This window comes from Triticum aestivum, chromosome 6A (genome assembly GCF_018294505.1).
Source record: "Triticum aestivum cultivar Chinese Spring chromosome 6A, IWGSC CS RefSeq v2.1, whole genome shotgun sequence".
In the NCBI taxonomy this organism is placed as follows: Eukaryota; Viridiplantae; Streptophyta; class Magnoliopsida; order Poales; family Poaceae; genus Triticum; species Triticum aestivum.
The window spans coordinates 533,794,861-533,807,758 of NC_057809.1; the positions used below are offsets into that span (position 1 = coordinate 533,794,861).

Here is a 12,898-nt window from a genome sequence, read left to right on the forward strand (position 1 = left end):
GCGGCCATTTGACCCACTTTTTCCCCTATACGTGCGGGCGCATGCATGTGACCGGTAGAGATGAAGAGAGAAAGAAAAAAAAGGATAAAGATGGTCCGTGGTGGGCCAAATCCTATGTTACGAACACAGGACCACTGCCAAACATGCCCGGGCACTCCTCATATTGCCCTCATATATAGGCTGGGTACGAGGAGCTCATATTGCCCCCATATATAGGCTGGGTACGAGGAGTACCGGCAGCCTGGACGTTTAGGGAGGCTTTGTGGGGTTCGATTCAACTTTTTCTTCTCTCTTATGTCCGGCTTTGTGGGGTTCGATTCAACTTTTTCTTCTCTCTTATGTCCGGTCAATGATCCTGCGTCCGTCCAGTCTTGAGGAATCCGGTTGTAGACGCTCAAAGTGTTGATCGTCTTGGGAATCTCCATTCGAAACTGAATGCACTTTCCTAAGTCTCCAATCATTTCAGTTGAGAAGAACCATATTTGCCTTTCAGCCGGCAAAGTACTTCCTTCCTCGACCTTGTCCCATTTCAAGACAGAACTGCACACAGTACGCACATCAGCGTGCTTTGCCGCTTGAGAAAACGGTACACAGTAGGCACTCTTAAACAAACAACAATCTCATAACATTAGCCTGCTAAGATGAACCAACATGTCTGATTTACTAGCTCACAAGTTCCGTGGTTCAACCTGAACCAGCGATCAACATACACACCCAAGCGCTACGCCATAATGTCAAGCACACAAGCCGCGATACTTCTGGTCTTGGTAACACATATAGATAGACGTTTCAGGACATTTCACATGACGGCTTTAGTAATACGTTAACCTGTTTCGTGATAGCGAGTTCGGAGTTCTCAGACGCGATCGTCGACCTCCTCGTACATCTTGAGGATCTGCGCGCATGCAGCCAGAGGGGTGTCCTTCTCGAACCCCAGAGCATTCGCCAACCGAACGTTGGACGCGACACCGTTGTTGTTGTTGAGGAAGACAGGGGCCCTCTCCCGCCCAGCGACTGCCTTGGCACATGCCGTGTCCGGGCTGCTGACGAGGACAGACTCGCAGAGCTCGTGCTCGTGCTCGTCGGCCACGGGGATGTTGTAGGTACCGGTGTGGTCGGTGTGACCCTCGAAGCTGCATGTCTGGGCCCCAGTAGATCTCGACTTGCACTCAACTCTAACCTTCGCTCCTGTTGAAAGCAAGGATGGCATATTAGTGTCAGTTGGCAAACAAAAACAATAAATTCTCATGAATAGCAACTAGTAGTTGGTAATTTTGATAGATGAGATTTTATTCGAATGAGGTATTCGATAACCAATCAATGTTAGCTTCTCAAACATTCGGCCCTATATTCATATTACCATGTATTGTCACAACCACAAACTAATGGCGATTCAACTCTCAGCTCTAGCTCCTACTCCCTCCGTCCCATAATATAAGAACGTTTTTGACACTAGTAATGTTAAAAACGTCCTTATATTTTGGGACAGAGGGAGTAGCATTTTACGAATGATTATTACCAAGCCAGTTAACCATAAAGATCCAAAATGAAGAACCAACCAAGGTAACTATAGAAGTCATAAAACAACTTTGTCTTGTGTTCTCGAGATGCATTGAACCCTCAACGCTGTGTTCTATCAGCAATGCTGATTTCTAGCCCTCGCCTCCTCAGTGTGACAAATAGCCATGCTCATATGCAGTTCTGCGCTATTTGCACAACATGTACAGCTGCTACTAATGGATGGTTATTTAAGCAATGTTCAGATAATCGAGCAGGGCATTTGATCTGGCCCAGCTTTCGACAGACAAAATGTTTCCACTATCTAAAAACCTAAGCATGGTTTATTGCCTGAATTGCCCCGTGTTATGAACAAACATGCATAATGATTTGTTCTTATTTAGGTAGGCCTCCAAATTTCACCCGAGATTGTGCAAGAACATTATAAAAGATTACAAGATGGACTGGTGGTTTAAATTTTTACCATTTGAATAGGTCTCTAGGCAATGTGATGATAGTAGTAGTGTGGGTACATGTGGGAAAGCCATACTCATTTCCTAACTGAGTTACTTAGCTGCTGCGATGAAGCCTAATGCTGCTGCATCACATAATCCATGTGCAATAATAGTTGCAACATTACAGTTACAAGGACCTATTTGCAAGTAGTATCTTGAATTATTGATCCATAACAACAGGGTACTCGTCCAAAATCTGGATACTATATGATACTCCCTCCATTCCAAAATACTTGAAGTTATAGGTTTGTCCTAAGTCAAACATTTTCGAACCTTATAATTTTTTTTCCTAATATCTACAAACTCAAACGTATACAATATGAAAATATATTATGATAATGAAGCTAATTTGGTGCTGTAGATGTTGGTACATTTTTCTATAAACTTGATCGAACATTAAGAAGTTTGACTTAGGACAAACCTAGAACTTCAAGTATTTTGCAACGGAGGGAGTAACTGAGGCTTAACTTGAATTGTGAACATATTTCTTTCGCTGTGACATGCATGCCGGTTCATTCCAGACTGTTTTGCATTTTGGCATGCCTTATAAGTAACTGCAGTTTTCTAGACTGTTGTGTTCCATTTCTTACACTGTTTTGTTTGCTAACGAAAAATTTAAAATGGATGGGAAAGGTTCAGGAAAGATGCACAAAATGAAGGTCAGTGTAGTGCTAAGATAAATTACATGGCATACTAGTATGCTTGTTTTTCTAATATGTTCTATTGCAAATGCCGAAAAAATCAAATTGCATGTATCTCACAATAGAAGTACAACCAGATAAACCGGTGAAGTCTTCTGTTTTTTTAGGAAAAACCGGTTAAGTCATGTAGCCTGTCAGCACAAAGATACTTAGTAGCCAAACACATAAGATATATTGTGATTCGACCACTAGCAATTTTATCAAGCAAAGAATCCATTTGCACAAAATCACAAAACAACAAACTTTGTACAAAGATAATCAATGCATACAAGAACAGTACTACAAAAGTTATAATTCTATTGACAATTTCACATAGGAAGGTGCCTGTACAGGTTCCCTTGAAAACAGTAGGTATGTTCACAGGATGTTCTTGAATGTACAATTAATAGTGGGTAATGATAGGTGAGCTGTATTTGTAATCAATCCAATTCACAAAGGGTTTTGTACATAAAGCAAAACATAATTAACACTAGCTATCTGTCTAAAAATCCAACTTGAACCAAAATTAAATTGGTCGTTGCCACCTGCAGACTAGCTAAATAACCAAATCATGTTAAGTTCGAGCGTTCTCATTTCATAGCAGGTTCAGTCTAGTCTTTATAAAGATTGAAGTCTGAATACTTATCTGTACATCACCTTATACTATCTGGTGTCAAGAATAACCTTTTTCTCAGTGAAAAACTGGAGAATTCATATACATTTGTGCTCATTAATGATACAATCTCTCTGCTGTTCAGATGAATGTGTGGTTTTGGTTCTTCTGGATACTGAGCCTATATTTTTTTTTACTAGAGTGTGCAGGGAACATGCCTGCGCACACCAGCATGTTGTGTGTGCATTGTGGGCATCCACTTTATCATTTGTCTGAAAAATGCCAACTTACTTCAGATATCAAACACCAACGAACCCATCTGTAAATCGACTATATTCAGTTCAGACAGAGGTTTGTGTTCTGTATCGTTATTTAACAGAGAGCAGTAGGATGAGGTCCAGACACCAGTATCCAACAATGTCTGATTATACCATTCCGAGTATGAACTATGCGATAAATGAAACCATCAACCATGGCCAGAGATCGTATGATATTAGATCTAGCACATGATATGAACTCAGTCTGCAACTCAGCATACCAGCATCTTACTACATTTCACCCCGGCGCGGTACAGAGCCTGTAATAATTTCACGGGCATGGCGCATGAACGTTCGCATCTATCCAACCGTAAACTGTAAAAACACATCGGTCAGTTCATATCTTCACCACAAACTGCAAACATAACAAATGAGATCCTGCAAACTACTACTCGTAGACAATGCTAGTTTAACTTGTGCACAAAGTGATCATGAAGATCTAACAAAAGTTCCCACAGAAACGCAAATTAGTGCTGGTGCTGAGGATTCCAAAAACCATGCATCCAGCGTGAACCAACCACTAGCTACTTCCGCTACGAAATCAGATCGCAGGGGAAAACGAAGAGAAAGCAACCTATTTTTTCACCGTCTGGACGCATACTTGTTACTTGGTCCTATCAGGCAACATTCCTGGATAAACTAACGCCTTTTTTTTCGAATCAACTAACGCCTTTGGAGGAAGGAAAAGGAACGGTGAAACGACGGGGAGAGGCCGAGGGAGAGACGCGCTCCCGCGAAATCGATACTGGTACAACCGTAACGGATCGAGAGAGGAGGAAAGAGGCGGGTGCGGCGTAAGCACGTACCAGCGATGAAGGTGGAGGCCGGGGTCTCGAATCCGGCGCGGCAGGTGTCGCACCAGACGCGGCCGCGCACGACGAACTGGGTGGGGCGCGAGCGGAGGTCGCGGGAGGCGGAGGCGGACGACGCCGCGAGCGCGCACAGCACGGCAGCGAGCAGGAGGGAGGCGCGGAGGGACGCCATTGCCGCCGGCGGGTTGGGAAGCGAGCGAGAGTGGAGCGGCAGAGTGGAGTGGAGGATTGAGATTGCGGAGAGAGTGGAGTGCAGGGAATGATGGTCGCGTGGGGCCGTTATCGTGAGCGTTGGGGATCCGCGCACCGCGCGGTGGTGAGGGAGGGCTCGAGAAAATCTAGGGGTCTCGTTGCTTTGCCTTTTCTTTTTCTACTCGAAAGAAAAAAAATGAGTAAAATGCACTGGCGGTACTTGAACTTGCGAAGAAAGCACGCTTTGATTACTATACTTAAAAATACGGCCAATATAAGGTCACTCAATACGACTAGATGTGATTGTCCGGTCACTATTCACCGTACGCCACTCGTCGCCGCTTCATTTGACCACTTGTTGACCAATCTGAGGCGACAGGTAGCGTTCGCGGGGGGTTCTACAGCACTTTGGGGTCCTTGTAAAATGACCAGCCCCTCTCTCAAATCCCCTCGCCCTCTCTCAAATCCCTAAATCCCTAGGTCGCCACCCGCTCGCCTCCCCTCGACGCCGCTGTCGCGCTCCCCTCCCCTCCACGCCGCCGTCGCGTTCGATCCCGCTCCGCTATGTCGACAAGCTCCATCGGGTCGGAGATGGGCGGCCATCCTGTGGTCGTGTCGTGCATCAAGTGTCCTTAGTGCCGCACGCGCGTCAAGTTCTACCTACCGAACACGGAGAGACATGAAGGGTGGGTCTTCTACAAGTGCGTTAATAATCGAGGTAAGTAGTGTGATGTGCTTAGTTTTGGTCGTGGTGTGATTGGTTTGACATTTTGTTCACGATCTGGGTCTTTTTCTGCTTAGGTCACTTGTGAGTTCCGGTATTGGGAGCTCGAATATGTTGCTTATCTTGTTCAAAATCGCTACCTCGAAGGCAATAAGGCAGTGGATGCACTAGGTGCTGCAGAGGATAGGAGGGAAGAGCTGAATCGAGCAGCAAATGGAAGAGCAAGTCAGAGTGATCTACAGGTGCAGGTAGAATGCATGGAAGGAACGAAGAATGGGTTGCAGATGGAAAGGAGCAAGCATGGATTCTAGAGCAAGCATGGGTGATGTCGTCGCACGGGCGACATCCCTATGGCGCAGCTTCAGCCACGAGATGAGCCGCGTCTCCACGGCGACTCTCGCCCTTGCCCTCGCCGATGATGGTGCAGTGCAGTGCGATGCAGCCGACGATCGCCTTCCTCTGACGCCTCTCTCCTTTCCTTTCGTTATGATCGAAGCCGAACAGCCAGGGAGATGTGATGGATTCCTGACCAAAGCAGGGGTTTTCCTGCAAAAGTGTCGTGCCACCGTCGACCAAACGAGGGTTTTTCCTGCAAAAGTGCCGCGCCACCGCCCGCAAAGGCCAGCTGGCGCCTTCAAGTGGTCAGCATGTGGTCAAATGAAGTGGCGACGAGTGGTGTACGGTGAACAGTGACCGTACACTCACGTCTTCTCGTATTGAGTGACCATATTAGATGCATTTTTAAGTATGATGATCAAACCGTGTTTTCTTCGCAAGTTCAAGTACCGCCAGTGCATTTTACTCAAAAAAGAATAAGAACACAAAAGAAAGGAAAATTTCTCTGGAGCAATGTGACGCCCCCGATTTGACCGTACGCTAATCATGCACGCAAATGTGTACGATCAAAACCAAGGACTCACGGGTAGATATCACAACACAACTCTATAAATAAAATAAGTCATACAAGCATCATATTACAAGGCAGGGGCCTCGAGGGCTCGAATATAAGAGCTCGATCATAGACGAGTCAGCGAAAGCAACAATATCTGAGTACAGACATAAGTTAAACAAGTTTGCCTTAAGAAGACTAGCACAAACTGGGATACAGATCGAAAGAGGCGCAGGCCTCCTGCCTGGGATCCTCCTAACTACTCCTGGTCGTCGTCAGCGGGCAGCACGTAGTAGTAGGCACCTCCAATGTAGTACGAGTCGTCGTTGACGGTGGCGTCTGGATCCTGGGCTCCAACATCTGGTTGCGACAACCAGGTAGAAGGGATAGGGGGAAAAGAGGGAGAAAGCAACCGTGAGTACTCATCCAAAGTACTCGCAAGCAAGGAGCTACACTACATATGTATGCATTGGTATCAATGGATAAGGCTATCATATGTGGACTGAACTGCAGAATGCCGAATAAGAGGGGGATAGCTAGTCCTTTCGAAGACTACGCTTCTGGCAGCCTCCGTCTTGCAGCATGTAGAAGAGAGTAGACTGAAGTCCTCCAAGTAGCATCGCATAGCATAATCCTAACCGATGATCCTCCCCTCGTCGCCCTGTGAGAGAGCGATCACCGGTTGTATCTGGCACTTGGAAGGGTGTGTTTTATTAAGTATCCGGTTCTAGTTGTCATAAGGTCAAGGTACAACTCCAAGTCGTCCTGTTACCGAAGATCACGGCTATTCGAATAGATTAACTTCCCTGCAGGGGTGCACCACATAACCCAACACGCTCGATCCCATTTGGCCGGACACACTTTCCTGGGTCATGCCCGGCCTCGGAAGATCAACACATCGCAGCCCTACCTAGGCACAACGGAGAGGTCAGCACGCCGGTCTAAATCCTATGGCGCAGGGGTCTGGGCCCATCGCCCATTGCACACCTGCACGTTGCGAGGGCGGCCGGAAGCAGACCTAGCCCTAGCAGGCGTTCCAGTCCAATCCGGCGCGCGCCGCTCAGTCGCTGACGTCACGAAGGCTTCGGCTGATACCACGACGTCGAGTGCCCATAACTGTCCCCGCGTAGATGGTTAGTGCGTATAGGCCAGTAGCCAGACTCAGATCAAATACCAAGATCTCGTTAAACGTGTTAAGTATCTGCGAACGCCGACCAGGGCCAGGCCCACCTCTCTCCTAGGTGGTCTCAACCTGCCCTGTCGCTCCGCCACAAAGTAACAGTCGGGGGACCGTCGGGAACCCAGGCCCACCTCTACCGGGATGGAGCCACCTGCCCCTTCAGCCCCATCTCCGAACAGTATCATAAGTAATGTAACTGTGTAAAGTATTTAGTATATGCCCGTGATCACCTCCCGAAGTGATCACGGCCCAGTAGTATAGCATGGCAGACGGACAAGAGTGTAGGGCCACTGATGGAACACTAGCATCCTATACTAAGCAGTAGGATAGCAGGTAATGGTAACAACAGTAGTAGCAAGGACAGGCTATGCATCAGGATAGGAATAACGGAAAGTAGTAACATGCTACACTACTCTAATGCAAGCAGTATAGAGAAGAGTAGGCGATATCTGGTGATCAAAGGAGGGGCTTGCCTGGTTGCTCTGGCAAGAGAGAGGGGTCGTCAACACCGTAGTCGTACTGGGTAGCAGCGGCGTCGGTCTCGGTGTCTAGCGAGAGAAAAGGGGGAAGAAACAATAAATATAATGCAAACAAATGCATGACGATGCATGACATGACAAAGCGTGAGGCTAGGTGCGCCCTAACGCGGTACGAGGTGGTACCGGTGAAGGGGGGAAACATCCGGGAAATTATCCCCGGTGTTTCGCATTTTCGGACAGATGAACCGGAGGGGAAAGTTGCGTGTTTGCTATGTTAGGGGTGCGTGGCGGAACGAACGGGCTGCGTATCGGGTTCGTCTCGTCATTTTGAGCAACTTTCATGTACAAAGTTTTCCATCCAGCTACGGTTTATTTTCTATTAATTTTAAAAGATTTTAAATTCATTTTAGGATTTATTTTATTATTTAATTCGAAATTAGAGGTTAAATGCTATGGATATACACATAAGTGTACCCAGAGCGTTGTACACATGGGGACTGACTGGTGGGACAGGGGGCTGACAACAGCCCAGTCACAGTCAAAGTTTGACTGTTGACTGTAGTCAACCTGACAGATGGGGGTCCGTTGACTGGGTCAACTGCACAGTCAGCAGTCAACAGTCCTGTTGACTTAGTCAAACTTAAGTGTGGTCCCATTGTCATTGACTGTTAACTAACTAACTGTGTTAATTAGGTTAACTAGTGTTTAGGTTAAACTAAAAAGAATTAATTAAGTTAATTAATTACTAAATTATTAATAATAATTATTTTTATTATATATTTATTTTTAATATATATTTTTTAAAATCCTTTTTTAAATAACGTTCTAGGGGCTGGGCCCAACATGTCAATGGCCCAGAGGCCTAGCGGTTTTGGGCACTGGTTGCGGGCATAGCCCGAACGGGCGCACGCCCAGGGGCGGGCAAAACCGACCGGCGGCGAGTGGGCGCAAGGGCAGCGGTGGCTGGAGCGATGGCGGGCAGGAGGCCTCGCTGGTCGGGACGTGCGGGCATGCGGGTGCGGGCGAAGCCGCAGCCCGCCTGGTAGCAAGGTGAGGCCGAAGCGGGGTCTGCTCGGCGCGGCCGGTGCAGCCGGCCGACGCGGGCGCGGCCGAGCCATGGTCAGCGGCAGAAGGCAGGGGGGCCAGTGCGGGGGGCGGCGACGCATCGGCGGGTCGGCGGCGCGAGGCGCGCTGCGGCGCCGGCAAACAGCGGGACAGCGAGCGGCAGTGGAGGGGACCGCGGCAAAATTGTACGGAATAGAGGGAGAGACGGGGGAGTGCGAGGCCCTCACCGGCGATGTAGAGACCAGGGGGGCGGCGAGGCTCGAGGTGGCTTTGGGAGGAGGACGGGGACGATGCGCGGGCGGAGTGGAGGCAGGCCGGCGGGGAGGTCCGACGTCGTGGCCTCCGGCGATGTCCTCGGGCGGTGGCGTCGAGGCGATCCGGCGACGGCAAGGGATCAGTGGCGTATCCGCGCGACGAGGGCGAGGTGGAGGTGGGATGAGGCGGCGGCGAGGAACACCGACGGCATTGGCAGGGGCGGGGCGTCGTGCCCTGCCCAGATCGGGCAGAGGGGGGCGAGGAGCGAGGGGGGAGTGGGGGTTTCGTCCCCGATCCAATCTGGATCGGGAGGGGGGTGGGAACGACGTGGGGGGGAGTGCGGGTGGTTGGGTTAGGGTTTGACAGGGGTGGGGGTTATGGGAGTGAGGGGTGTGGCTGGTTGGGCCGGTGGCCCAACGGGCCGGCCTGCTGGGCCGAAGCCCAGTGGGGGGGCCTTTCTCTCTTTTCCTTTTGTTTGTTTTCTGTTTTCTTTTATTATTTCTTTCTTTCTTTATTTTAGTTGCATTTTAATTTAGTAAAATATACACTTAGTATTATTTCAACTTAGTCCATAGTCACAAAAAAATCTAGACCCCAAATAACTTAGTTTGACATTTTATTAATTATAAAAGGTATTTAATTAATCGTTTTGCTACTCTTTTATTTATCTCATAGTATTTAAACATTTTATAAATGTGGGTTTTTCCCATCATAATTATCTATGCAATATTTGGTTCACTCCGAACATTTTAGTTTTAATATTTGAAAACTTTTATCGTTTGCCTGATTTTGAATTTGAATTTGAATCGGTTTCGAACTAACTCGAGATTAGCAACTATAATTGAGGTGACGTGGCATCATTAGCAGAGGAGCACTGTAGGTTAATTACCCGGGCATCACAATTCTCCTCCACTACAAGAAATCTCGTCCCGAGATTTAAGAGGGGAAGTGCGGGGAAGGGATTAGGTTGCAAAATTCTAACGGGTCTTGTTGGTCTTGGTTACTCTTCTCGAGGAGGTCGATCCATTACATTGTTGTCTTCACTTCTCTGCTTCAGGTCATCATGGTGATGTCGTCCTTTTCTCGGGAACTCCAACGTACCTACGAATAGGTAAGGGGCAGCTCGGCTACGACAGAATGCTTATGAGGGAAACAATCTAGGGGTTAACCCATGAATGAGCATAAGATTATCTCTCGAGTTGAACATATCGAATACATCAAGAGTAAGGTACGAAGGTACAATAAGAGGTTCCAAGTGGATAGATAGTTGCTCGAAGTCTGAACCAGAGTGAGAAAGGGTTTCAGAGCAGCGAGAGTAAGTATTGCGTCTGATACCAGAATAGAGCACTAGGAAGGTGGACCGTGAATTAAACACGAAGCCAAGCGCAAGGAATAACTTCGACAACAGGGTGCATAGGAGAGTCAGGTTTCGATCCTGTGGAACTGTGGGTTATGGGCCCACCATGTGGGTTAAAACTAGGAAGGGCGTTGACATCTTGCATGGTCATGTAGGCAAGGCATGTCAGAGATTAGTCTGTCGGTTACGTCGACAACAACATCGGTACCAAGGGCGAGGGACAAAGAGAACCATTTTCCTGCTCGTTGAACGAGGCGGACCATTAGGCAAAGTTTCTTGTCCATCGGTGGTTACCGGAATGTCAACAACAATAGTAACAGGGTCTTACTGACAGAGTTGTACACTGAGGTGCTTATAAAAGCAGTGACGTATTACTGCTTAGATCATATAAACCTCAAGAAGTTTAAACAGAACAATGGAAAGGAGAATGTGATTATCAGATTAAACAGAACAATGGAAAGGAAAATGTGTTTAAACACATATTTCGGGGGTATATCCTTCCCAAGAACAAGCAGAGTATGATATCCAGGCCCGGATATTAAGTAGAAAAGCCTCTAGGTAAGGGGAGAGAAATTTCATGACATTATCCATATAGCGTTGTTTGGATAATTGAGCAAGAAACAATTAGCATTGGGCTTCAAATGTTCTTGTTGATGAAGAGAGTACCACAGACATGCTTTGAGATAGCATTGACATGGTCTTCAATCAAAGGTCGGACTTTGGATATACAAAGGATTCACCAGGAACAATTTATAAAGAAAGTCATTCCATTTCCTCATGGAAGAATGGTTATCCTTGCTAAAAAGGAAACTAAAACATTAGGTACTACCGGTGAGGTGTGCTAGGCATGACATCACCTTACCGAGTCATATAAGGACCAATGTTATGACTCTTGAAAAATGTTCCAACCATCATATATGACCGAGGTTCAGATCCGATTGGTGTCAGGTTACCTCAGACATTAGGATGCCTGAGAAGAAAAAGGTCCAACATAATTTTGACGAGATGACCATGTAAGATTCTCGAGGAAATGAACTATGGAAGCGAGTTTCAAAACAAGAGTTCATCATTAAACCAAGAAGAGGATGAGGAGGTAGCTGATGAACTCGGTGACAATTCATTGATATCTCCAAAAGATGGATTTCCACGATTATGTGAACAAGGAGATAACATTTTCAGATCAAATAATATAATGAAGTATGCTCGAGGAAAACATACACAATTAAACATTGGTTGAAAGGTGTGCCCGAATTATGGGTTGGGTTGCACGACCAATGTCAGAATGGTGATTCAATAATCAATAGTCTAAGAATGAACGGATATGGCAAGAAGTATCACTTGTACCAAGAATGCATAAGAGGTGGTGAAATTCCCACAACATTCTTGACATAAAAGGTGCAATATCCAAGGTAAAGAAGAACAATGCTGGGTAGCAAGGAACTCAAGGTATAACACAAAACACGAACAAGTTTGTGTCGAACGGAAGGCAATAAAGTGGTAGATGATAAAACAAATCATCAAGGGCAAGGATGGTATTTCTCATCATGAATTCGATATAAATCTTGGAAGAGCTCAGGATGTTGCTGATGACCACGACACATTTGTCGAGAGATTTCATGAAGATGTAATCGGTCGGCGATGACATCAAGTCAAATGATGATGCAGCGAAAGTCAAATAATACTTGAAGAAGAACTCATAAGAAGTTAAGCAGTTCCGTGATAATCTCGAGATATCAGAGGGGGTAATACTTGATGACAGATCACAGTAGAGGTTGGACTGGGGTATTGCTCTACAGAAGACAAGCACTTAAACTTGCACGCGAAATGGTATTTAAAGGAAAACATGGTCGGAACCATGATTGCAAAAGGCCAGATCCCGGATATAAGATGAACTCATACCAAAGGAATAATTTAATTTAAGAGAAGCTTTAATGATAAGATCTACATCGTGTCCATGGGCATGAACACAAAGTTCAAGGTCGACTCCCACTTCTCCAATGCATAACCTTTCATTCACTTCTCACTTTCAAAGAAGTTGTAGTGTTAGAAATTTTATCTGGCAAAATACCAGAAGTGTATGACTCGTGAAAACTTTCGAGTTCACACAGTTTAGAGAAGGCATATGTTCAACCCATAGGGGCTTCTTAGAAACATATACCACAAGTTTCAAGAGTAAATATCACAAGCTCGAAAGTAGAGCAAGGTTGAGAAAGTAGATGATACCATTTGCCAAAGGCATTATGTATCCGAGGGAAGGCTCACAAGGTTATTGAATATGAAGGACGCTGTCGGATAAAATCCATTAAAGGATCTGCCGGTCCAT

At 46.5% G+C, this 12,898-nt stretch overlaps 1 protein-coding gene across 1 annotated transcript; it reads right to left on the reverse strand.

The window, feature by feature from the left end:
• Window positions 1-603: 603 nt before the first annotated feature.
• Window positions 604-4,724, reverse strand: LOC123128316 (pollen-specific protein C13). Its single transcript, XM_044548285.1, has 2 exons — window positions 4,429-4,724; window positions 604-1,188 (listed from the first exon to the last, which is right to left on the reverse strand). The coding sequence occupies exons 1-2, from the start codon at window positions 4,604-4,606 to the stop codon at window positions 857-859; spliced, it is 510 nt and encodes a 169-aa protein (XP_044404220.1). The 5' UTR covers window positions 4,607-4,724; the 3' UTR covers window positions 604-856.
• Between the last annotated feature and the right edge of the window lie 8,174 nt (window positions 4,725-12,898).